Source organism: Nyctibius grandis, chromosome 15, assembly GCF_013368605.1.
Source record: "Nyctibius grandis isolate bNycGra1 chromosome 15, bNycGra1.pri, whole genome shotgun sequence".
NCBI classification, from domain to species: Eukaryota; Metazoa; Chordata; class Aves; order Nyctibiiformes; family Nyctibiidae; genus Nyctibius; species Nyctibius grandis.
The window spans coordinates 4360808-4386714 of NC_090672.1; the positions used below are offsets into that span (position 1 = coordinate 4360808).

A 25907-nucleotide genomic window follows, 5' to 3' on the forward strand; every position below is an offset into this window, starting at 1 on the left:
CAGGAATTTCATCCTGGCATGCTAATAAGATCACATGCTTATTGCACAGCTGAATTTCTAAGTTTAAGACCTTGGGGAAAATAAAACATATAAGGAGCTGGAAAAGAATATTTATGAAAATGGTCTGAAATTGGGAAAAAGGACCAGAAATATAGGTAGTGTCAAACTAATGCAAAATAAAGGCCAGTTCTGTTATATCTGCATGTTCTTGTTTTTAAATTAATGACTTAAAAGTTACAAGTGTACTAACTATAGAATGCCTTACAAAAATCTATTTTTATATTATCAAGCAAGAAGCCTACAAATAGTCAATTACATATTTCTGAATGTTTCTTCTGGCAACTAGTTGTTGTTTCTGCAGCAATACGTTTTAGAATTCATGCTGTTCTTTCAGTCCAAGATCAAGCTTTTACGGTGTGTTTCTTCTTCCCTTTTTTATTGGTAGGCATAACGCCACTTACCTACTTCAAAGTGCTGGTGTAAAATTCCCAGACTACTGCAGAAAAAATGTTATAAGAATCATTAATCAATACCAGAAGCTCACAAGGATCCTTGCCATATTCCAGTTTGGACAAGTGCTTAATTGTGTGTGTGTGTGTGGTATTTTCCATAATTGAAATAATTTCTTCCTAACTTCATAATTAAAGTAAGTCACATCAGGTTATCCTCTGTGGTCTTTGCAGAACTGGAGAAATACACAGCTGCTAATGTTTTTGCAGATAGTAACATAAGAACAAAAGAGTGTAACAAAAATAAAAAATAAAAGAGTAACAAAAGAATAAAAGAATATGCTGTGTGGTTTATATTGAGTGGAGGGGACAGATGAGTTTCTTATTTCACTCTACTCTAGACACAAGAAATCTTTTGTCTTGTATCACTCAAAATGGCTTAACATTTGGTTTCCAGAGAAACTGGTTGCTTATGAAGGCTGACTGACAACTGCTTATACATAAATTTCTTCCCAGAAGACTCAGTCAGCTGCTTGTTTGGGTTGAGAACACGTGATACTTATTACTTCCTATTTTTCATCCAAATCCAGCAGCTGGTACTTCATGACTCAGAAGCATGCCAATTCATTCTTGCAGTTCCTCATAGCCTTTTCCCTTTAAGATAGTTCCACAAAAATTGCAGATCAGTTTGCATTTTCTACTACTTACAGTTAGTTAAGTCTACACCATGGAGTCTGAGGCTTTTTCCCTATCTTCACATAGTTCACTCTGCACTGGTATGAAAAGACACTGTCTGATCAAAAACTCAGTTACTATTCACCAACAATGATGTTCAGGAACAGCTGAACAAACTTCTACTGTGCTATGGCATTGAGCAAACGCTCTGGAAAATCTGGATTCATATTAGGAAAAAAGCCAAAAATTTAGTATGTCATTCACAAAGGACTACATTCCTGTGCAACTGAGAGAGGACGGAATATCATTTATAGATGAAGTTATGCATTGGCTTACTACCTAAAGGGAATTTAAGAAGTTAAGCTAAACTACAGATGTCTGCATTTTACCCATTTTGTCCCAAAGATGACATGAGCAGTTGGTCTAATGGATTGAACAGGAACAGCTTTCCCCTGTGAATGATGTTTAACTAAACTAGAAACACAAAGGATTTTTCACATATAGCCTACTGCCCACAACAGGAAAGTTGCTCAGTATTTCAAGTGGATTAGCAACTTTCCTCCCTGAACAACAGATGTTCCAAACCCAAGCCTTCAGTTGACATACAGTTCACAAAAAGTCATGACATCAACATTAAACCTGTAAGATTATCACTGTTATTTCTGCTTCACAATTTCCCCCCAGTTTTTGAACAACAGCATTAATTTTTTTCAGGATTCTGTTCACAGTTAGAACAGCTTTCCAAAACCACACTGCATTCAATAGCCATTGTAGCTATCAATGTTGAAAGCTAAAGCTTAAAAAATACCAAGTATTACAAAACTTGTGATAAAAAAAACATCAATTGGCAACACTGATGTAATTTACTACTGGCAAAAAAACCCTGTAGCATATGCTCTCACAAGTCCTATTTAGAAGAATGGGAAACTTCAAACAAAGAAGTCAGCTCTCTACTTACATGTGTGTAGTTATTCACAGGGATAAATACCCGTAAATAGAGATACACAAACATGAAAACACACCCAGTACAGAGAAGCAATGGCTTTTAGCTCCTGCAACAGGGAATCAAGGTCCAAGCAACAGGTCTTCTCTTGGCAGCCATCTTGAGACAACTCTGTGACACTGATAAATCACTTACAAACCTCACTTACAACCTGGCCCTGCCAGGCCCTGTTGTGTAAGGGGCCGTGTCCACCTTACCCAGAATCTACCAAACCACCAACTATGCCCAGAAAAGCTCTTCCACACACCCCCAGCCTCACCCTGCAGTATTGCACCTCCCTCCTCTACCAACACATAAGTTTTTCTCCTCTTTCACAATACAGTTAAAGCCACAAAATCTCAGGAAACAGCGGCACTCTTAAGCAGCACCTACTGGCCTAACCACCATCTTAAATGCTGGCAACGCGCCGCCATCTTGGGTGCGGTCCTTCCTTTCCCCCCCACCCACAGCGCCCTGGGGCCGGGGCGGGGCGGGTTATTTATCCCCCGCTTTGCCCTCACTCAAAATGGCCGCCGGCGCATCCGAACCGTCTTAAGCCGGGCGTGGCGCCGGCGCGCCCCTGTAGCCGCTGTGCCCGCGCTCTATGGTTCGGGGTGGCGGGGCTGCAGGAAGCGGAGGCGCCCGGGCTTCCCATTCAAAACGTGTCGGTACGGATGTGCTGCTGCTGCTGCGCGCCCGGGCAGGTACCGGCGGTGGGGGGCGGCTGAGAGGGTGCGGATCCGTCCTGGGGCGGGGTCTCTCAGGAGGGACATGTGGCGGGGGGTACCCGCGGCGCGGGCCCGGCGGCAGGAGCCCCTGTGGAGGGCCGCGCCGCACCGCCTCTCGGGGAGCCGTCGGCTGCCCGTCCTGCGCCCCGCGGGCTACGCTGGGCCGCCTGAGGAGCGGGGCGGGGGCGGGGGCCGGGAGCGGCTGCCCCGCCGGCCTGGCAGGGCTGCGGGCGGGCCGCTACGGGCCAGTCCCAGCTAAAGGCTTGGTGTTACCCACACGTGGGGGGAGAAAAATGGGAGGTTTGTTTCGGTTTTGGCAGCGGGCTGCAGTTCCTTTCCCGAACTGGATGCTCGGTGAGGGGGGGACCCGTTAGTGCATTGCGGGGCGGGATGGGGAGGTCACGAGAATTCAGCCCGATGCATGGTCCTGACTTGATATTTGTAGTGAAGCTTTCAGGGTGCTTGTTTGGATAGCTCTTGCTAGCTCACCCTCACTCGGGAGCTTGGAGGAGGTATATGAATGATTATTTTGGTGCTGAAGATCAGTTTAATGTCAAACCTAACAAATTGAAGCAAAATTAGCTGCCTAAAAATACCTGTCTCTATATAATTGTGAAATTGGGATAGTAAAACTTTTGTTTTCAGTTAAAGGCATGTTTCTGACTTATTTTATTACATGTAACTTTAAGAAGCTGCTTTGGTGCTTCTTATTCCCTGAGGCACCTGTCTTGCAAGCAGCTGCCTCTGAGAGACAATGCCATTGAATTTGTGTGTCCAGCATTAAGCTGACACTGGTATTTGCATGACTGGATTTCACTGAACGAATATGACGGGGAAAGATATCAAAGTTCACATTAATGTATTAACTGGTATGTATGTGAAGTATGTTTTCAGCAGGGTGTGATGTTTGTGAAATATGGCCAGGTTTCTGCAGTGATCTTTCTGTATTTGATACCTTGGTGATATTTTCTAGGTTGTAGGCAGGAGAAGGCTTTGTATGTGCAGAAATATTTCCTGATCTATTAAGAGGAGCTCACAGGAGTCATTTGAAATTAAAATTTGATGCTTGACATCCGGAGGAGATGGAGTATGTCTTATGCATAAGTGGTTTTGTCTCTTTTGGTTTCAGATTCTCTCAGATGTGTTGCTAAGACATTAAAATGCTTTTTATTTAACTGAAAAGACTTGGCTAAATCTGCTTTATTAAATGGAAAAAAAAAATCCTCTGGAGTTTTACATCTAAACTAGCCAGTCAGTGCAGAATTGCAGGAGTGTCATGTAATATCTAAGAACAGCAAGATGACTAAAGGACTAAAAATTGCATACTTTTCTTCTGTAAGAACCTGGATGTGCTTGAGCCTTCTCTCTTGGTGTTTTTCATGGTTATTCAAAAACCTATTGAACGTTGGCATTCTTCTGGAAGCCTGTTACCATGGGCAGCTAACAGCAGCTTAATGCCAATCTCCTACCAACTGGTTCTGTGGGCAGAAGAGTCGGCTATTTGAAGCACCAAGTCAATAGAAGGAGTTGGTGTTCATTGTCTTCAACAGTAAACAAGCTGTTTAATGCTCCTGCATTCCCCAGAATGCTTCACAGATATTGAGCTTCATCACATCAATCAGAAAAGTAGACACCCTTTTTAAAAATCCCTTTTGAGGAAGTCTGCTTAAAACCTACTACCTTAAGTGGTACGAAGGACCATAACAGAAGCTGTCCTTGGTTAAGGCCAACATATACCCTGCTAACATTATGACACAATGCTTAGCACATGCTTTAATTTCCTACTCACTTTTACTCAATTGTGGTCTTAATAATAACAACAAGCATCTCTACCAATTCCTGCAAGCAAAGCAGTAAGCAGCCTGTCCTTTCTCTGGTGACAATGCTGAAAGATCAGCTGGCTCCTCATATGCCTCTTGCATATTCTACAAATCAGGCTTTATGCTGATAGTATTAGGGTAAGATTGTTTTTTGCGCTGGAGCTCACATTCATGCCAGAATTCAAACAATTTTATGCTGTAAATAGTAAACCTTGCTGAAAATGCTGCATGGGATTGCACAGCCCTTACTGTTTTTAATTAGTACCTGTCTTTGTAATCTCTACTGTTACTTTCTGTCTAGGTTGAAGGCACGGTCTTGTTGGGCAGAGACAAACATACTTGTTGGAAACTCCTGGGTTTATTCTTGAGTTGGCTTGAAAGATGGGAACGGCATTATGTGACACTGTCACTGCTAGGCTGAAGCTGTAACCCTTGCTGGGCTGTTGTTGGGGATGAGAGACCCAAAGTCTGTGTTGCAGAAGGCTGCATTGTCCAGCTGCCAGAGTAGCCCATCATGGCAGCCTTTGCAGTTTGCAGGAGAAATGCTGTCAAAGAAATTCCCATTGCTCTTGCTGTTTTATTTGTTTGAAGTGCTGCATGAATTAGCAACAGCATTGTTCAAGGTTCTTGTTTTTCACATTTTCTTCTGGAATCTGATTGTGATAGAAAGGAAGAGACTTTTACCCCCAAAACGAGAAGTTTCTCAGAGTTCAGATTCCTGTTGTTGTGCAAGTCTCCACATGGCAGTTTTTTCTTGCAGTTTTTTTTTAAGAGTGTATATTGATTTTCCTGTGAGAAAAAGACTATGTTGTTATCCTGAACATCTTTTATAGTCTAGATGAAAACTTGTTAAGTTGTGACAATGCTAAGAAGAAAGAGTGTTGGAGTCAGCAATGATTTTAAATTCTTACTTATCTTTTTTTTTTGTCCAGTGAGGTTTCATGAGCCAGACTGGGCTGTTGGGAGTTTCTTCTGAAGATGTATATGTTGGTTGAACACCGCACAAGTTCCCATCTTCATCTGAAGAGGTCACCTGGCATCCGATCTTGGTCTCTCTGTGTTGGTAAGACCTCAATTTATTTCAGAGCTTGTTTTAAGGAAAAGGTGTCATAGAATAAATTCCTGAAAGAACCTCTAACAAGAGATGCCTGTCTTTCAGGCATTTTTCTTTCAAGAAGAGGAATCATTGTGCTTTGACCTTCTCCTTTAGTGTAGCCACTAAATGAGCCTGAAGCCTTCTCCTCAGTGTGGTAATTTCACTGTGAGACTGATAATTTTTCAGTCTGTCATCTGCAGAACCTCTGAGGCTCATGGACAGAATTTTAAGGGAGTCCTGAAAGACCAAGAAAAGAAAGTTTATTATATGCCATATAGCAATATAAATGTGAAGCTCCTGAAGGGGATGCATACTTACATTGAAAAACATCTAGATTTTCAGAAACGGAAAAATCTGCAGTGGAGCGATGCTGGGGTTAGATCTTGCATGAGGTTGACAGCGAACTCTTAACGGCACTGTGTGTATGAAATGGGAAGTCATACAGGATGTTCTGTTTTAAAACACTACTGAATAAGCAGAGATAAAAAAATGGAGTGGTACTTGTTAGGACCACACTGAGAGAGCTGGTGGGGTAAATGTGGCACCTCCTGCTTTCCAGCTGAGTAAATCCTATTGCAGTAACACTACAATGTCGTTGCTTTCGGTGATGTTGTCTTGTCACTCTCACTGAGACAAGATTGTTGCGGTGGGGTTCTGGGGCATGAGGCACTTCCTCCTCAATGGGAGAAAGGAGCTGGAAGCTTCTGACACAACTTTATTGCAGAAGTTTTCTTTTGGCTCCACAGAGCACTTGGAGGGGAAGAATAACCACTGTAGTGTTTGTGTTAGCACGCTCAAGGCTGTACTGTGCTCGAGAGGAAGTGTGGTGTAACGGTTAGATGGAGAGTCGCTCTGAAGTTCTGTGCCTGATTCTGTCACAACCTTTTATTTCTGACCTCAGCCCCTGTGCTCTTCAGGGTCTTTGCAGAACGGGAGGTTTTTTTATATTGAGTTCAGAGAAAAATAACTGACTCTCTCATATAGTGATCAATGTTGCAGTCACAGTTGTCCCTTTTTTGAAAAGTGATGGACTTGTGAATATTCATATGTTTTTCATCAGGGAATTTTAGATTGTTTGAGCTACTTGTTTGTCCTAATTCTCTCCCCTCTCATCCTAGGAATAGCCTCCATCGGTTTGGCTGCTGCTTATTATAGTGCAGGTAATGGCCTATCATTTTTTTTAGGAATTGTTTATTCCCTGTTGGTCTGTTTTTCATGCTGATAACTCCTCTCTGCAGCTTCTGTCTGGCCTTACAAAGGCAGTATAGGTACCTATCACACTTCGTGGTGTGAGTATTAATATCCGATAATAATTGTTGCCTGTGTATGATTTATTGTGCTTTAATGCTCTATTTCTTACTCAGCCTCCCTTTCCATTTGCAGGAGTATTTTTAATGATTATATTTAGTACTCTGTGGCATTTTGTACTTTTAGTGTGTTTTATAAATGTGATTAGCTGCTCCTCACAGCTCTCCTGGGAAGACACATAATGATTGCTTGCCACCATAATGAAATGATTACCTTGCCTTTGATAGAAGTGCTCTGTTTCTCTGGAAACTGTTAAATCATTACTGGCAGAGATTACTCATAAAAACACCTTTAGAGAACAGACAGCTGCTGCTGCTTCCTCACCCCTGCAATAGAGCAGACAGCACTAAATGCCAGGTGTCCTTCCATCTATGGAATTCATCCTGCAGACTGTCCTGTGATTCTCTTGCTGCATCCTGTTAACATCAGATTTTAAAACTTAATAGTATGTAGGAATATGCTACCAATATAATCAATGTATTTTTATTTTAAGAGTAAAGTCCAGTGAAAGCTGCTTGACATACCAGCTATATCAGCCTTTTATTTTTCTTAAGACATTGCAACAAAGTTTTCTGAAACAATACTCAGTTCTACTCTGTCTTCAGTAAAAGCCTGAGTAAGCAAATTGCTTAGGCTGCTGTATGTAAACATTTCCAGGACATAAAATGCCAATATTTGTTTGTCAAGAGGGCTGACTGCTTCCTTTTATGAAGAAACATGTTTGCTTCAGTGAATTTCCATTGTCCCTCACCCTTGTCCTCTGCAGCACAAATATTTGGTGGTTGAGAGGTTTGTGGATGCCTTTTAAGATGCTTTTGCTTTTAGAGAAGAGAAAGATGTGTAGTAGTGATGTTACAACCTTGCCAATAATACGTATGCTTATAATTCTGTATGGTTTGGAGCCCGGTGTAGATGGAGTCTTTGAAAAATATGTGAAGAGTTTCTGTATTTTATCCTGGGAGAGAGCTGTAAAATAGCTTACATTACATCTAAAGGCAAAAATATGGCATCAGAGAAACCTTTTTTCCTTTTGTTGCCTTTAAAGGGAGGATGTTGCTTTTAAAACTAACTGTTTGAATACCAAAGGAGGTAAAAAAAAAATCCTTAAATTTGTGCATTTTTTGCATTGTTCAGACAGCTTGGCATGGAAGCTCTTCTATATGGCTGGGTGTTTCTTTGTGGCAGCACAGAATCTGGAGCAGTGGGAGGTAAGATGCTGAACTTGGGAAATAAGGTTGTGCTAGTTTAGAAACAATTGACAGATGGTGATTGTAGCAGCCCCATGCACTTGCTCAGTCCAAACAGACAAGTTATGCTTTTGGTTTTGAGGAAACCCTTTGGGGTTGCTGTACTAGGACTAGAATTGGGCAGTAATTCTTTCACTACATAAGCATGAAAACATGAAGCTAAACATAAGAGTTTTTAAGGGGAGACTTGCCCCAAACTGGTTTGTGGCCTTTTCTTCCTCTTACATAAAAGAGGGAGAAAGAACAGCACATTCAGCTGCTACAACATGATTTCGTACTTAGTGTTCCAGCTAATGACAGAACGACCATTAAATAGGGTAGCTGTAACCTTCCAGGCTACTCAGCCATTTTCCACTGGGGAAAGGGTGGTGGTTGTGAAGTTGGTTTATAATCTTGTGCATGTTGATTTGTTGGGAGTTGGACTGAGAGCAATAACCCATCATACAGGCTTGTCACCCTGCTGACCTGAGTTGTTAGAATAAGCAACCCACGCGTATGAGACATTCTCTTTTCATTGACCGTCAGGGATATTTTAAATCTAGTGTAAGCCTGGCCCATATAGCACAACACTGGAATTTTGGTGGAGTTAGTGACTGTGTTAGTGAAAAGTGTAACTAGAATTTATCTTCGCTCTAAGCTTGTACTGTAGGCCAAATGCATACACTGAAAGTGAAGAGCACAGGAACTCCAAGTGTTCAGATTTGATTCCACGCAAAGTTTTTATTACATAAGGAATGTGTCAAGAAGGGCAGTGAAACCAGCTTTAACTTCCTTCTAGAAGTAACACAGGAGATATGGTAAAGTCTCTGTTAAAGCCAAGAGCAAGATTGTGATTTTCACAGTCTAATAATAGAGGAATGTCTCCAAAATAGCTATGTGTTTTTGTGTTACCAAGATTATTTTCCCATATAACTATTTTTATTTTACTTTGAAACATATCTACTGATGGTGTTTTTAAGAAAATCTTGATTTTTACTTTTCAATTTTACAGGAAGCTGTATTTGATAAGAACAAGGGGACAGTCTGCCTAAGAACATTTAATCTCTACAAAAAATTACTGACCTTCTCAAAAGGAGGCAATGAACAAGGTGAGAAAACAGTACCTGTGGTAGCAAATGTGGTGAGCAGACAGAAGAAATGCATACATGCCCATTTAATAATTTGGAGTTCTGTACTCAAATTAGTCACATCTGGTTCCAGATCTGCTTTGTTCCCAAGCAGCAGATGTAATCTGCCTCTCAGGACCCAAATGATGTTTTAGGTTAGGGTGCTGAATACATCTTGTTAGTTATTTTAATCCAAGGTAACTAGGCTTACACATTGCTTTCCATAGTAGTCTTAGCCATTCCTTTGGGATGTTAATGTGCAGGTTTGTTTTTCCCTTGGCTAGCCTGCTTTGCAGGTGGGACTGGTGAAAAATGGAAATTTTAGATCCAGGAGTTGAGATTTCTGTAATCTAATCTGCTTTTGGTAGCATGCAAATCTTTAGATATATGCAAGCAGGCATGTTATATCCTGCAGATATATAATACGCATTTAAAACAGTGTATTCAATAGGCTCAGCTTAACGCAGTATCTCATTTCTTTTGAGCTTGCTATGGGAGTAACAGAACTTGAAGTATAGTATGTGACTTGATGGAGTCCCTGTGAGACAGGAGCTACATTGCAAACTAAAACAGGAGCCTCTTCAATGTCAGATTTAATTCTACTTGCTAGTCTAAATCAAACCAACTCTGAATATGCTTAGACAACTGACAAAATTTGGAATGTCCTTAAGTTGAATTGGTTTTTAAACAGTTCATTTTGGAGGTGGAAGATAAGAGATGTGGAGAGGATGTTTAATGTTTCTGAACTTTTCTTTAGGGTATGTTTATATGTTGGGGAGCTGAGCACATCTATTTCTGAGAGGCTATTTGGTAATATCTCTTTCAAGTACAGTTAACACGGGGATGCAGAGATCAGCATATGCTCTGAACTTAACCTACTCTTACAGAAAAATAGTTAAAACTGTCATTAAAGTAAGTGGGAAACATAAGTAATAAACATACTGCTTCCCAGGAACTGGGAACCATTAATGTTGTTCCTTAGGGCCTCTACCAGGTAATATGTGCTGTAGTCTCTCCTTGTTTTGCCTGAATAGCTCGGCAATTGTTTGCTATTGCAGGACTGCCCCGGTTGTATGGGATCAGAGCAGTAGTACTCAAGAGCACAGAGTCCCAGTCACGGACGTCACTAGTGGCAGTGCTGAGAGCTGACTGGTCACTAACAGCCTACTTTGTTTTCCACATCTGTTTGCAGTAGTGGCTCTACTGAATGAGATCGGAGATGTGAACGTGGAAGAGGAGACGGTGCGATATTTTGGGAAGGGTTACCTGGTTGTGCTGCGATTTGTCACTGGATTTTCACACCCGCTGACTCAGAGTGCAGTGTTGGGCTGTAGAAGGTGCGGTGTGGACTTGTTTTAATTAGAATGTGTAAGGTGGGAAATGCTAGTCACATGGGGCAATAATTGCCAATTATGGAGACTCAGCTCCATTTCATACTTGCTGATATGACTTTGTGTTACTCAGTTTAACTTTTTAAAACCCTTTAATGCTTTCAGTTGCAGATGTTTGGGTAACACAATCTCTCATTAGGATGCTCATCATATTTAGATATCCAAGATCCCTTTAGTGCTGCATGTCTGCTGTAGTTACCTTCACTAGCTCAGCTGTGAAGGGGATTAATTCTGTTTTGCAAACATTCAGTGTGTTTATCAGTTAACAGAGGATTTGTTTTAAGCATCGATAATAAGGAGTCTTGCAGCTGTGGGAAAAGGATTGATTTGTTCTGATGTGGAGGCAATGGCTTGGCTTGATATGCCTTCACAGGTGGGATGCTGTCAGTCATACTCTGTGCCATATGTTGACTGGCCTTTCAAGCAGCTATTATCAAGAATTAGTGTGCCTGTTCTTGTCTTGTCAACACCACAATTCCACTAACTCTGACATTGTTTCTTCCTTTCCACAGTGATGTGGAAGCAGTTGCCAAACTCATTACTAGTTTTCTGGAACTGGACCGAGTAGAGAGCCAAGAAGATCTCTCTCAGAGCAGCGAAGCAGAGGCTAGTGATGCGGATGAACCACAGGATAAATACTAATAGTCATCATGAGCTGAAGAAGGCGGAGGCTTTCAAACATCTGGAAAACATACTGATTGTTCTTCAGAAAAAGAAATCCCTCACAGTCTTGACCTGGGCATTTCTCTACATGTGCATTTACAATAGAAGGAATTTGTCTTAGGGCACCTTTTTTAGTGCTAAACTGCTTCAAGATCCACGCTCACAGTATTGCTGTTGTAGAGTCCAAAGCAAATTCTGTTTTATTTGTTCCTTTGACTTAGTTCCTGCACGTGGACATTGCTGGCTTTTGAACTTTGTCAGCTCATCAAACTTGTCTAGGAATAGTTATTTATTAATAATCAATATTGGTTTGAAATCATTTATTGCTTTCCCATTAATGAAGTGGAGATACAGATGTAAACTTCCACTTATTGCAAACATCTGCTGCAGGTACAGTATATGAAATGTAGAGGAGCTGAATTTGTAACTTGTAACACAATGTTTTGAGGTTTTTCTTGGAATCTTGTAAATGACTGAATATATTGCTAAATTGGTTTTAAGCTGCTTAATATATGCAATTAGGTGATGCAGGATAGTGGCACTTTTACGTTCTCTACTACTGACTTGCCATTAGATTCCAGTGGAAATTAAACTTGGAGTGACTGCCTTGGAATTGTAAACATCAGGCTGATCAACTTGTCATGCTGTCTTACTTCTTTTGGACTTGCCAAGGAGTTGTAAATAGTAAACAAAAAATGATCACATTGATGATTCAACATCTTTGAGATGTTTTAGCTTAATCCTGTTCTGCTTAACTTCTGGGCATAGACTACCCCAAGATAGAATAACCTTTTCTAGACATCAATGTTTACTATTTAACTGTGTATTTAGAAAGGAAGAAAAGCACATCTGTTACTTTAGGTAGGGAAAAGACTGATGGCAGCCTAGATTTGTGTAGTATTTCCTCACTTGAAATCATACCGAAGTGCTAAATAATAACTTACTATTTTTTAAGATAGCTGGGATAGATCCAATGTTTGACTTGTGCCCATGTTTTACTCCAGGTGTGTGTCGTGTCCTCTGTTCTGACCAATGGTTTTGCAAATGGTTAAAATACGAATTTTCCAAGATATTTTTTCAAGTAAAAGCTACCTCTGTTAGTCAACATGTTCTGTCTGGAACTAAAACTTCATGATGCCTGTATCAACTTGTCAGTACAAGACAAAAGCTGTAAAGAGCTGAAAGTTCTTTCACCATGCTAAAACTACTTGTATCAAAGTTCACTAGGTTTTAGTTAGGAATTGTATGGTGTTCAGACCTGAATTAGAAAATATTTACAGTTACTTCTAGAAGATGTGAATGGGGTACAAAGTAACTGTGTGGTCTGCTTTCACATTTGGCCAGCAGCAAATGTCTTCTGGCAGCAGTTTCTTCAGGACTTAAAAGAACCTGTATTTGTCTTTCAAAGCACTCTACCTCTACAGAAGAGAAAGCTCTGAAAATATTTCAGCAGAAGCTCTGTCTGGTTGTGTGTTCCAGCTGTATGTGAAACTAAGCACATGTTCATGTGACCAAAGAACAGGTAGTACCAAGATTTCACTTTGTGCTGTTCAGACCCAGTACGTGAGCTGTGAGACAAATGTGCTCTGTCAGTTTGAAAGGGTCATCAAACTGTAACAGGGAGGAAGCTGTTGATGCAGCTTGACTGCAGCACAGAGGTGGGTCTGTTGCTATTAAATAAGAAAAACTTGTAATCAGATCAGGTATCAAAGCAGACCTCTGCTCTGAGTTGGTGGGCTAATCATGTGGTGTTCAATCTCCACCCCCCATCACTGGAATTGGGAAGCTGCTATGCATGAAAGTGGGAAAATTAGGTTGCAGGCAATTAGGTAAATTTGGCCTTTATTCTGAAGCACAGCTATAAGCTAAGAATAATCATCAAATCTGGTTAAAAAAAAAGAAAATATTGCAGTATGTAACACTTTGGAGAGATCTTCATTTAAATCCACTCTAGTGTATACCCTTGGTAACATTCATTTGGAGAGAGGAGAATGAGATTGGGAATTTGGAGAACTTTTTTTTTTTCCCCCCACTATTCAAAATGAGAATGTCCGTTCTAAGGACTTCCACTAAGAAATACTGAAAAAATTTAATGCTCTAATGTAAGCAAAAGGGCTCAACCTGCAGATAACTGCTGCTTTCGTAGCAAGGATATTCAGGGGGAGCACACGGTATGGATGTGCATTGCACTTACTATTCTGAGCCCACAGATTTGACCATGGATGAAACAGACAAAACTACCTGCATTCAATCTTAGCTAGACTGGGTTTCTTTTGCATTTCCATGAGAGCTAACATTCCGTGGAAGATGCAAACCACGCTGTGGTTTTCCAGTTAATAATGAGCTTTAGAAAGGTACGTCTGTTGATCTAACCCTACACTGCATCGTGTGCCCTGCTTCTGCTGACCTCTTCTGTGCATCTGGCTTGCTGTACATTCTTGATGTTAGTAGTGTCTGTGCTTATGGACTATGCAATATCATTATACAAAGACTAAAACACTCTAAGGAAAACTCAGAATTCCTAGAAAGGGAAATAACTGATAGTAAGGTATAACATAGCTTGGAATACATTCTGGTGGAGTAAGTTGCATTTTGAGTTGATGTCCAATGATCATCTCTTTAAAGATGTTCTATAGGGTTCCCCTCGCACCTCGGTATCCTACTGATGGTGGTCAGGAGAGGGATGACTGCTGGCACGCACTGTGTGTGTAAGAGTATTTTGACTCCTCAGCCTTTTATTTAGAACAGCTGGTGTAATCCTCTTGTACCTTTTCCATTTTGCATTTGGCAGCTCTGTTGCCATACAAACTAGTACAGTTTCAAATGGAAACCTGAGTTCTGTAAACTGAGCTAATGTGAAGGGGGACTGAGTAAATTCTTGAAATGCTGTGGGTTCTGCTTGAGGGCTGTGTGTCAGACACTGCTGGTTTGATGTGCGCAACTGGGACCTTATCGTGATAGCGACCTATAGCTTGGCACTTGGATGCTGTACCTGAATGTGTATCACAGGCTGATGTGTATTTCTCTTGATGCAGGTCTTGAGCTTCCCATCTTCAAAAACTGTTTGTCTTCTGTACTTGGAAGACATAGCCAGATTTTCATGTTTTGCAGGAACTATGTGCGTGAAAAATTAACTTGCGAATTGCCCTTAACATGGATTTGTTTGTGGCAGTGGCTGTGGGCTCCTCAGGAAAGTGATGCAGCTTGAAGGAATGGTTTAGAACAGCAGGTGCTAACTCAGGACAGGTTCTGGTCTTCCCTCTTCCCACTAGTCCTCTCTCTGATCCTTTTGCCACTTTTCACCATTTTGCTGAAGGCTTTTTTTGGATTGTTTTCCTTCCTTCTCTTGGGCCTAGCATATCGAAAGGCCCAGTAAACGTAGCCTTATGTGTGCCTGATGTCAAGTGGCTTGTACTAAAAGGAATGATGTGAAAGACTAGTTTTGGTTAGGAAATTAGATACTCCTTAGAAGAGTATTACAGGAGATGTATTTGTTAAGGTGTTTGCATCTTGGGCTGTCTAGTAAGGAGACTACATGGCTGTAGTTTGACTTGCAAATGATTTGAAAACCTGCATAACAGACCTTAAGTTAGATCTAACCCCTGCTCCATAAAGCCAACACTCTGTTATGTCCTTTCATATAACTGCATCATGTACCATTTGGCAGATGCTTCAGCTTAAACTCACGTAGCACATTTGAAGTTACTTGCATGTATGTGGTTGGGATCACGGCCTTAGCTCTCCCACTGAACAGCAGCAAGACTGTGTGTTGTACAAGGGCAGAAAGTTGCATAATCTAAGCTATAATCTAATATTCTGGTATTTCACAGAATGAGATATTCCAGTAACTAGGATCAATTGTGCAAGTTTCAAAGAAAACCCAAATATTTAGACCATATAGCTGAGATCTGACTCTTGTGCTGTATTTATGAAGTTACACAGATACCAAAACCAAAGCTGGCTTACGTAGTAAAGAGCACTAGTTCTGACACTGTAGTGGATCGCTGAGAGGCAGAATACTTCTGGAACGTGTTTAGAAATTGCTTTTCTACTTTTAAAATTTCAAAAAAAGTGGAATTTCAGCAAGGCCTTGTATGTTGTCTTTTTTTTTTAAATGTCCATTGATAAAATCAACTTTGATAACTTGTTTTGTGTCAGTCTTTTTTTTTTTTTATTGGTTTTAATTAACATATGGATGGCAGTCTAAATTGCCACTTGGCACAGACCTACTGAAGGAATTAATGGGGGGGAGGACAGAGTAGAGGAAGCCCAAATACCTTGTTCCTTACCGACCCTGCTTTCACTCTTACAGCAGTCCAGCTTTCAGTTTCATATAAGCTGATTTAACCAACTCTCCACTGGTGAATATATTTGCATTTTCCCCCCTTTAAACCAAAAAAAAAAGGCAAGTTTCCACAAACATTTTGAGTATTAAAGGATTTATTAAGTAAAATAAATTAAGATCTTGTTCAGTTCAAGGTATGTGACTTCTGTAATTAAGGTATACATAGCAATTGATTCTTTTTAGATAAAAATCTGCATGTGGACCTAACTCCTGTAGCTCTCACTAAATAAGTTAAAACATTTGTCTTACGCTGTACTTCTTGTACTTTCTGTATCTAGAGCTATACTCATTTTATAACTGTTGTTCCAAGAAAATTTCAATACCTGCGCTTCCAAAATAAGACTTTCAAGAAAGCAATAAATTAAGCAAACAAAGAATATTTTGAATATTCATGGTAGTGTACTTAACTACCAGACTTTTGAATTATTTTCCCTTGTGGCAATTATCTTAATCCTCCAGTTAAGTCCACAAAATATATTGCATTATATTATTGAAAGTTCAACATTAAAGCAGAATAAAACTTAGCATTTTTCCCTCATATTCAGTAGACTTTAGTCATGCTTCAAATTCGGATGAACCTGCAGTGTCAGGTTTTACATAGCAAAGTAGATGCCTTAAAGTGACTGGGATGGTGCTTCTCTGTGGGGATGAAACTACGCTTTGCTTAGATGATGCTTTGGTAAAAAGTCAAGCAGCCCCATGTGTTAAGGCAGTTTTTCCTCAAAGACCAGGTGTCACCTTCACTACTGGCACAAGTCTCTTTTCTGTAGCTCCCTCTTGCTCTGTATTGTCACGGTACGTGTTCTTTCATGCATCTGCTGTAACCTGGGGAGCATCTGGACAGCAGTTCCTTGCCCAGACTTCTGCAAAAATCTGGATGTTAATTTCCTGATCTCAAGCTAATCAAAGCTGGATTTAAGACTGATGGTTTTATCTATTTCAGACTGAAAAAGTCCAACCCAAAATCTGGAACAAATCAGCTGCTGTGTGCTGTGGAAGGACTTGTCATGATGGAGTGGTAGGACACGTCTCTGAACACAGCTGAAAGATGGAGTCACCCTACAGACCATAAGGACCTCAAGCATGTTTAAAGTATCCTAAATCTTTCTTTTTATGGCAATTGTGAAGGGAGGATATGTTGGCTACTGACTAGTACCAGTATGTGAAGGGGGCCTACAGGAAAGCTGGAGAGGGGCTTTTTACAAGGGCAAGTAGTGACAGTTTTAAACTGAACGAAGGGAGATTTAGATGAGATATTAGGAAGAAATTCTTTGCTGTGAGGGTGGTGAGACCCTGGCCCAGGCTGCCCAGAGAAGCTGTGTCTGCCCTTTCCCTGGCAGTGTTCAAGGCCAGGTTGGATGGGGCTTGGAGCAACCTGGTCTAGTGGAAGGTGTCCCTGCCCATGGCAGGGGGTTGGAACTGAATGGTCTTTAAGGTCCTTTCGAACCCAAACTAGTCTGTGATTCTATGATAGAGTAGAACCTGTGGAACTTCTCCAAGTCACTGTTATGTAAGAAAGTCTATTACTACAAATACTGAATTTGGAAGAAACTGGGTTTTTCTCCTGCCTTGTAATATAGCTGAGTTCTGGCTCACTCCTGCATTCTGTTAGGCAAGGTGAGCAAAGCTGACTTACAGGGCAGGTGATTTAAGGCTCAGCAATGTGTTAAGACAGGAAAATTAAAATAGAGTTGAAGTCTATTGCACTAAAAAAATTCCTTTATGCCTTCAGGTCACTTTTGTTTAATCACAGTTGTTGGTTCAACTCTTAAGATGACCAACTCTAGCTATATGACTAGTTGCAGATTTCCACTAGCCATGTTTTTGCACGGAATAAGACAGCCTAAATGAAACACCCCTAATTTTGTGCTTTTATTGCTTTATCTAAATCATCCACCACTTGCTGCAGCTTCTGTAGGCTGGGGTGGACGTTCTCCTCCATCCACTCCTCTACAGTAGACTTGTGGAAAACTTGCTCCATGGCTGCTTGGAGGTCTTGCACCACAGCATTCCACTTGGAGAGAAGACTAAGCACAAAATTGGAAGGAAGAAACAATCACATATGCAGCTGAGCTCTGCCTCAAGGGAGGGCTCCTTACTGCACCTTTTCAAGGGAGTACGGTCCTTAAAATGACTTTACAGGAAAAGAAGCATCTGTTACAAGAGCTCAAGGGACTTGATTTTGTGCAGATGGGAAAACATTGATGCTGTTTGTGTTTAATCTTGGCACTTTCCTTCTGCAATGATTTTTAAAGTACTGAAATGTGAGCTCAGAAAACCCCACTATGCACATTTTAAGCGTAACTGAAACCCACTGTGAGATTTGTTGGGAATTTAGTTCTGTTTTTTATCAGCAAGAGTGGATGCAGTTGGATGTTTGCTTTATCAAGGCAAAAAAAAATGTATAAATTGGCCATTTGGTATGAATCAGCATCATCTTTAGGACAAGTTCTGAAAAGCACACACAGGGAGCAGGGGAAAGGGGTCTGGTTTTATTCCAAGCCCCACCTGAAAGCTGGCCCGTGGTGAGCTCTGCCACTGAGGCTAAGAACTTTTTGTAATACACAGCAGGTCTATATAGGAGTAACTGCATATACAAGGAGGAGTTTTTCGGAGACCAATTTTATATTGGTGTTCAAAGAATTTGTTCGACAGAAGGCAGACAAAGAAACATGTTCTGTTTAAAACGGTATTATGAATACTTCATATTGTTTGATTTCCACTGATGCTTCTGAAATAATTTTTGAAAGAGGCAAGGACTCAAAAATGTACCTGAGTGCCCAAAATATGACAGATTTTATTTCCCCTATAATGCAAAATAAGTGGTGTTACCTTACTGCATCTGGCTGAAAGTAATGAATTATTATAGGATGAATAATCTTCCTTTTTCTGTGGTAGGGGCTGAACCAGCCTGTGACATACCTGAAAATGAACGTTAGTATGAGCAGTTTTTGAAACAGCAGTGACATATGTGTTTGTAGGCTGGCAGGGAGGTGATAGGGCTTTAGCTGGACTTTTCCTGCACAAACAGAAATAATGCTTAAGGAATAAGTAAATTTAAGTCTACGTATCTTTGGAAGTAGCTTGTGAAAGCCTGTTCCTGGCAGATGAGAATAACTGATCATCTGTTGCAATTTAAGTTTTATTTCAAGCTCCTTTCTTTTTGGTAACCATACCATTAAAAAAATTCATTTTAACTTTAAATAACAGATTTAATTCAGGAAAGAAGTTGATTCTTGAAATAAGGCAGCACATAAGTGTTGAGGAATGCTACTGAAATAGTTTAAATTTGCATCTAAGTATTACGTTCTGCTGAGGTGTCAATATATAAGGATGTGATGCCTGAACTGTAGAGCTTGATGTTTAAATCACTGCTGGAGTTGTGCCCCATTTTGAGATGATACAGCTTCCCCACTCCCGCAGACAGCCAGAGCATCAACATAAACCTTATTACCTGTTCCTTTCAAGAAGTTCATCCACTGATGACTTGAGGTAGAAACTAATTTGCGTCACAAGGGTAAGGATATTGCTCCCAGGAAAGGTCCCCAGACTCGTGCTGTGCAAAGAGGATCCGTTAGTTTCTGAACTTACCACGCAATGAGAAACATCTGAATCCCACAGCTGGAATTTTACCTCATGAAAGTATCAGTTTCCAGGTTGGACATTCCCAGGAGCTTTTCCACGTTTTCTTTGACCTTTTCAGAATAGCCACCTGGCAGAAGACAGCGGAAAGAAGTAAAAGGAACCTAAATAACCAAAATGTTCATAAAAGAGGGGTTTTCTGAGGTACTTTGCATTGGCTTAGTAGCTCTCCTTGGATGAAGATTTTTTTAAAAGGTAAAATGGAAATAGAACAAGGAAAAAAACCTTGGGGGTGGGAGGAGTACATTGTCCTTCACACAATTGTCTTGTGCTAGGTAAAGCACTTCCCAGCTGTGAGCTTTCCATTCAGCATGCTGAGTATTTTTAGTGCCTTAGTTAAAAGCAAGTAGGTTGTGGGGTTTTTATTTTGAGAGTAAGAAATGCAGAAAGACAAAAATAATTCTATTGGCAGCAGCCTGTAAAGAAACCAGAAACTACAGGAATTATTTTACCAGTGTACTACCTAGATCAATTTTAAGAAAATTGATTAGTTAAAACAACTTTTACATGTAAACAAGATCTAAATCTAACTGAAATTAGTCTCATTTAAATACCAGTAGTGTTTCAAATCAGTTTCAAAAGCAATTCAGCTGCTTAATTTTTTTTTTTAGTGTAAGCATGAAGTGGCTTGTGACCATTTGTGGGTTAAAACATCATAAATTATTAGTATACTACGGCTATTTTTAAATACAGAGGGCCAAGAGGCTTCTCTGCTCCTGTATCACAAACATGGAATATGTATAATTTATTGTTCATAATTCAGACCACGATCAGATAGTCAAACCACCTCAAAATATAACAAGCCTGTGCCAACCTTAGGGCAAGGTCACTTCACTCTTGTGCTAGGCATTAGCTGAGAGAGAATAAAGTTGTCATTGTACCATTCTTTAGTGCCTGCAGACATACAGCCAATGATGGAATTGCCACAGGGAGAAGCTCACACAAAACAGAGAAGTGATCATACCTAAATAAGAAAATATTCATTAATTAGACATTTTAGTGTCAGAACATACTAAAACAGTGGGAAGTGTTAATGTTTCAATCGCTACAAATCAAAGAGCTTTAGAAACATCAGTTCCTGTCTCAGAGAAAGGACCTTTTCTATCTCTGAAACACTATGTATTCCTGTTTTACTAAAGAGAACAGACAATCAAACAAATGACTTGCTCAAGCCAATTAGCTGTTGACTGAAACTCTGAAATCCACCCTTCACAGTCAGCTGGGTGAGGCCCAGCAGTAACCAACAGGAAGGATTGCAGGGTTGCAAAGTTCCCTTCTAAATCCCCCAGCCTCCTTGTACCTCTTGGGGAGTTTTTGGGTGGAAGTTTGCTTCCATGTGATCCTTGGAACCATTTAAAAAGATATTCCTTACCTTTGCCAGCCGGTCAGCGCGATACCTTCAAGGACATCAGCGGGGCTACTGCTTGCCACTTCCAGCCATTGAAGATGGTTTTTCAAGTGGTGTCCAATAAGCGTTAGAGACTGATTCACTCCTGTAGCTCCTTTAAAAGCACTAGCAAACCACACCTTGGAGAAGCCACATCGACGATACTTCTCTATGAGATGCACTGAAATAAGACACAAAAGAACACTTACAGGACAAATTTTTATCCATTTTCAGCTTTGACTGTAACAGGAACCCAGGTCCAGTTACAACAGGCTGCTGAGCCTCATCCCGTCAAGTTTTGAGCATCAGGAAGGGTGGGAGATTTGACATGCTCTCTCAGCAACCTGTTTCAGTGTTTCACTGCCCTCCTATCTTCCTGTGCCCAGTTACTCTATTCCATTCCCTTGAACTGCTAAATCACTTCAATGCTAAGAACTGAGGGTATGTAACAAGTGTGCGTGACAACTGATTCTTCTTTCAACAAAGAAATATTTGTATGTGTGTTAGATGGCTGATTGATTGATTGATTCTCTGCTGGGAGCCTTTAGGAGTTCTTCCTTTGATTTCTATAGATGTATGAAGCCTTGAAGCTTCTTTTGCAGAGCGGTTCTATATGGAACTATCTGCTCCCACTGGTTTTAATGCAAGGAGTTAATGTAACACTGCTTGTGAAAAACCTCTCAACCCTCCCATCAGTGATTCCATAGCCCTGTTGAGAAGAATTAAGCAGCAGACAATGCAAGTCCTTCATAGGAGAAGCATAAATAGAAAAAGAAAATAAATAATAGCAACTATGATGTGAGATCAAACAAGGGCTATGTTTATTCTATTTAAGCAATAAAAAGCAATTTAACAAAAAATAATTTTCTAGTGTCCAATTAAGGTGTGTCTTAATCGTACTATTTTACTTTGGTTATTTTTCTCAACAGGTAACAATTAACTAGGTAATTTTGCTTAACTTTGCTTCTAAGCAGCTCAGCAGAGAAGTACAAACCTTTGCCCTCCACATCGAGGTCTGCTGCATAGTCCCAGATCATGGGCTGCACAAGCTGTGGGACCCCAGACTCTGAAAGGAACAGAGTTTTTCTAAGTAATGGGAAACAGCCAGTTAAAAGTGAGAACTAAGCACATCTTACCGGTGCAGCAGCACGTGAACTACGGCTTGTCACTACAATTCACGTACAGTGGAAGTGCCCACGTGTATTGTCAGCCTGGCCAGGGCTTTGAGCATGCGGGTTCACGTGCCAGGGGCCTTTGACATCTTGAGGATGGGCACTAAGTCCTTTGACATCTTGAAACCACTAATATGGATCAGCAGTGACAATTCATCGGAGATCCCATTCATCCCAAGCCCATCTCGTTCTTAATCACTTGAATCTATCAGTATAACTTGCTGAGTTGCACTGGTGGAGCAGCAAACTGTACAGGCAAGATTTCAGCTAAATTCAAAGGAAATATTCACCCTTTACATTAGAGATTGTCTAAGCTGTGTTTGCACAGAACTTAACTTTTCAAGATGCCTTTAAAGTACAAATAAAGATGATATAGGTTTAGCCTGAAATCCCTTTATAATAAACACCCTGACTAGTTTTAAACACGAGAAACCAACCCCTACAGAAACTGCAGAAAATTGTACAGAAATTCAGTATTTTAACTGCATCCCATTTTAATTTGTTTAGTCTGTTATTGCCTGTGGCAGTACAGTGCACTTAGCTAGATGCTGTGCTGCTCTTGTGGAAACTACATGGGTCTTATCTGCATTTTTTTGATGATTTCCTGTATTAAAGCCATGAACAGGTCAGTCACTGCTGGAGGAGCTGCACAGCTCTTCATGGTATTGTCTAAATCTGTTGAGAGCAGACACATCAGGTAGCTCTGAAAATGCTGGAACTCTGTCTACACGAGGACTACTCAAATTTTAGCAGTGGTTTCATATTTTTCAACAAACAAGATTCGTGACCTCCAGATCTTGGAGCAATCCCACAATTCAGTATCAGAGTTCCTCCTGATGTGCACTGTGATCATCTCTGTTGTCGAAGACGCTCACAGGGTCACACCTTCTCCTTGTGAATCTGCACCACTGGCACCAGATACTGCACAGAGCAACAACTGACATTAAAAGGTGGTGAAAGGCATAGAAATTTAGGCTGAGACCACAAGTGCTAATAGGCTTTCTTTTAACGTGTAAAGAAAGTAGAACTGATGGCAACCACTGCACGATGACTGTTTTGTTTGTCACTGCGTATTACCAGATGGAAAACTAAAGTGTGTGTGTTGAAACTTGCCCACAGTCATACAGAAAGTCTGTGACATAGCCAAGGACTAAATGTCTCTACTCTCTAGTCTAACGGATCATATCTCAACTACTCTCTAATTTCTTGTTTTCATTAATTCATCTGCCAACAAATCTGTTTTAACTGGTTGTGTAGACTTTTTTGTATGCTACAAAATATGACTCACCCCATCATTGGTCACACACCTGCCAGTGTTTCCTCACTTATCCCTCTGAGCATATCATCCCACACGATGGGTGTCACAGTGGGGTACGATGAGGCCACACAACTTGCGACTGCTTTTATGTGGGATAAGCAGAGCTTCTCTAGAGTGTTGTCTTGTTGCTGCAGCCACTGCTTTGACTCCTCTCCTTCGCCGAGGTAGTAGACCTGAAACATCAAGCAAATAATCCTGACTTCTTTTACAGGAACAGGGGGAACAAGTTTGACACTACCATGAAATCATACAATATTCAAAATCTATTGCACAGACGTGACACACTGAGTGGACGTATTTAAAAGCACCTCTCAGTGTTGAAGACACGGCGAGCATTTCCATCAGTCTGCGGGAGACTGTGGCCGTGACTAAATGCATCACGTAAGGGAAGTTTCCTATAGAAACTAAAATATCTAAAGAATAATTGAAGCATGCTGTATTTGTCTTTGGAAGGTTTGTGCTTGAAAGTAGCTCTCACCAGTTTTACTCAGTTCAAATCCAGCAACCAAGAAGGTCCTGAATTATATAAAATGAGGGGAAGATCATTTGTATGTGAATATAGAAGTGACTGGGGGGCATGTCCAAGAGTGGCCCCAGCATACCTGCTCCTATGCAGAGAGTGGACGTGGGCCTGTTAAGCTGGATATGCATTTAAACTCTCTGTTGTTTTACAGCAGGTTTTAACTAAAACACATTTATTCTACATAAATAGTGTTTTGCTTTGTAAAAGTTTGCACATCCCTATCTAACCATGCCATTAGTTCCCACACAACAGGATACAAAATGCTAAACTAATATCAATACAGTTAAGGTGATCACAATGAATTTCAGGGATCTGTGTGCCATAGGGATGGTTTTAAGGAACTCTGAGAAAGGAGAAAACTCAAGTTCTCCTCCTCAAGAAGACAAACTTACAGAAAAAGAACTCACTTCCCACCACAAAAGGGCTTACTTTGAATAATTCAGCCAGAACAACGAGCCAACATCAGAACTCGCATTCTTACTGAATACCTCCAATTGATATCTCACTTTAAATTCTCATTTGACATAAACCCAAATGCCATGTTAGCTTTAAGAAACTGCTTTTGAAACTTTCAGTATCACAGACAGATCAACAGAAATGACATCCAGTGCTACTGGAATCATTTACTGTTGAAAAGACTTTTCTACACTGGCTTGAACTGGTGTTTTCTGTTATCCAAACATGGCCTGGGCACCACTGGAATGCAGAAGCCTCAGCCCTTACCAGCATTCCTCACAAAAAAAAAAATTCCTGGCTCAAGGGAAGTCCCACCTCATCACATCCGATGTGAAACCATTTTAAGTCTTCATGCAGTGCCATGACCTGGTCAATCATGGCTTTGACCAGTGCGCGCGACTCCTCCTTGTGTGGGTTGAGGGCGTTGGGAAACACCTTCACCTCCCGGAGATGAGCGAACTCTTTGTGCTTCAGCACAAACTGCAAGAGAAAGGAGAGCTTAAGGAACAACCGCAAAATGAAGGGGACAGCAGTGTCCTCTCGTGTCACCAGAGCTCTGCTAATAGTTATCCTGCTAAAACCTGGGTTTGGGTTGTGTGTGAGCACAGGGGACTGCACGAGGCCTCTCGCTGGGACCTGTATGGGGGTGGTACAGGCAGGAGGGGCACGGCTTCTCCTCCACAGTGCCGTGGGGGGCTCGACCACCAAATGCCTCATGGGGTGAAGGAAACAGGGCGGTCAGTGCAGAGTCACCCTGTGTCCGGAGCGCACAGCTGACAGCAGCTGGACAACCGGGGCACTGGGAGTTACGAGAGAGATTTCCCAGCGAAGCCGCCCCCACGCCATCGCCCTCCCTCACCCAGCCCAGCGCTCCCAGGCGTCGAGGGCGCGACGCCGCCCGCCCGCCGCTCACCTCCATGTGCCCGAAGGTCTGCACCAGCGGCACCACCTCCAGCCCCTGCGCCCGCGCCTGGCTCAGCACCGCCCTCACCTCCCCGGGGCTGCGGGGGGGGAGAGGGAGGCGTCAGGGCCCGGGCCGGCACCGCGGCCCCCGGGCCCTCCCCGGGCGGTACCTGTAGGCGTGCGGGGCCCGCAGCGGCCCCAGCGGCCCCGCGTAGGGGAAGGTGTCCTCGTACTCCAGCAGCAGCCCGGTGGCGCCCAGGGCGCGGAGCAGCGGCAGCACCTGCGGGGGCGGGAGGGGACAGCGGGCGGGTGGGGCCGGGCCGTGCCGGGGAGCCCCCGCCGCCCGCCCCTTACCTCCGCCAGGTACGGGCCGCGGGGCGGGGCGCCCTTCAGGTCCAGATGCACCAGGCGCCGCCGCGGCGTGCCCGTCTCCGTGCCCGTCTCCATGCCCGCCTCATGCCGCCGCTCCGGCGTCGATTGCTCCGGTCTGCGCGCTCGACGCTGGCCGCGGCACCGCCTGTCCGCATCGATTGCTTTGGCCTGCCGCCGCCACCGCGATGCCCCGGTATAAAGCGCTTGGCCGCGTCCCGCTGCCCCGGTGTCCTGGTGCTGTCCGGCCGCTGCCGCTTCTCTGCCTCGGTGAGGCCCCCCCCGCTGCTCTGCAATGGATTTCTCTAGTGCCTGCTTGAGGCGTTT

At 42.0% G+C, this 25907-nt stretch overlaps 2 protein-coding genes across 2 annotated transcripts; one reads left to right on the top strand and one right to left on the bottom strand.

Annotated features, from left to right (window-relative positions):
* The first annotated feature begins 2637 nt into the window (after positions 1 to 2637).
* CYBC1 (cytochrome b-245 chaperone 1) lies at positions 2638 to 11784 on the top strand. The gene is made up of 7 exons (XM_068413160.1): positions 2638 to 2810; positions 5587 to 5717; positions 6869 to 6910; positions 8193 to 8266; positions 9297 to 9393; positions 10604 to 10748; positions 11315 to 11784. Exons 2-7 carry the CDS (start codon positions 5633 to 5635, stop codon positions 11442 to 11444), a joined length of 573 nt encoding a protein of 190 aa, XP_068269261.1. The 5' UTR covers positions 2638 to 2810; positions 5587 to 5632; the 3' UTR covers positions 11445 to 11784.
* A 4113-nt stretch (positions 11785 to 15897) lies between these two features.
* HEXD (hexosaminidase D) lies at positions 15898 to 25797 on the bottom strand. Its single transcript, XM_068413159.1, has 12 exons — positions 25566 to 25797; positions 25382 to 25491; positions 25222 to 25309; positions 24624 to 24788; positions 23319 to 23502; positions 21834 to 21905; positions 20825 to 21020; positions 20334 to 20416; positions 19444 to 19522; positions 19265 to 19366; positions 18643 to 18732; positions 15898 to 17837 (listed from the first exon to the last, which is right to left on the bottom strand). The coding sequence occupies exons 1-12, from the start codon at positions 25656 to 25658 to the stop codon at positions 17669 to 17671; spliced, it is 1431 nt and encodes a 476-aa protein (XP_068269260.1). The 5' UTR covers positions 25659 to 25797; the 3' UTR covers positions 15898 to 17668.
* Between the last annotated feature and the right edge of the window lie 110 nt (positions 25798 to 25907).

Coding starts and splice junctions, on each gene's coding strand:
- CYBC1 (XM_068413160.1), top strand. CDS start 5,633: ATGTATATGTTGGTTGAACACCGCACAAGTTCCCATCTTCATCTGAAG. Junction 5,718..6,868: donor ATCTTGGTCTCTCTGTGTTG/GTAAGACCTCAA, acceptor CTCTCATCCTAG/GAATAGCCTCCATCGGTTTG. Junction 8,267..9,296: donor AGAATCTGGAGCAGTGGGAG/GTAAGATGCTGA, acceptor TCAATTTTACAG/GAAGCTGTATTTGATAAGAA.
- HEXD (XM_068413159.1), bottom strand. CDS start 25,658: ATGGAGACGGGCACGGAGACGGGCACGCCGCGGCGGCGCCTGGTGCAT. Junction 21,906..23,318: donor AAGTGAGGAAACACTGGCAG/GTGTGTGACCAA, acceptor TGTTCCTTTCAG/AGTCTGGGGTCCCACAGCTT. Junction 18,733..19,264: donor GAACTTCTTGAAAGGAACAG/GTAATAAGGTTT, acceptor GTTCATTTTCAG/GTATGTCACAGGCTGGTTCA.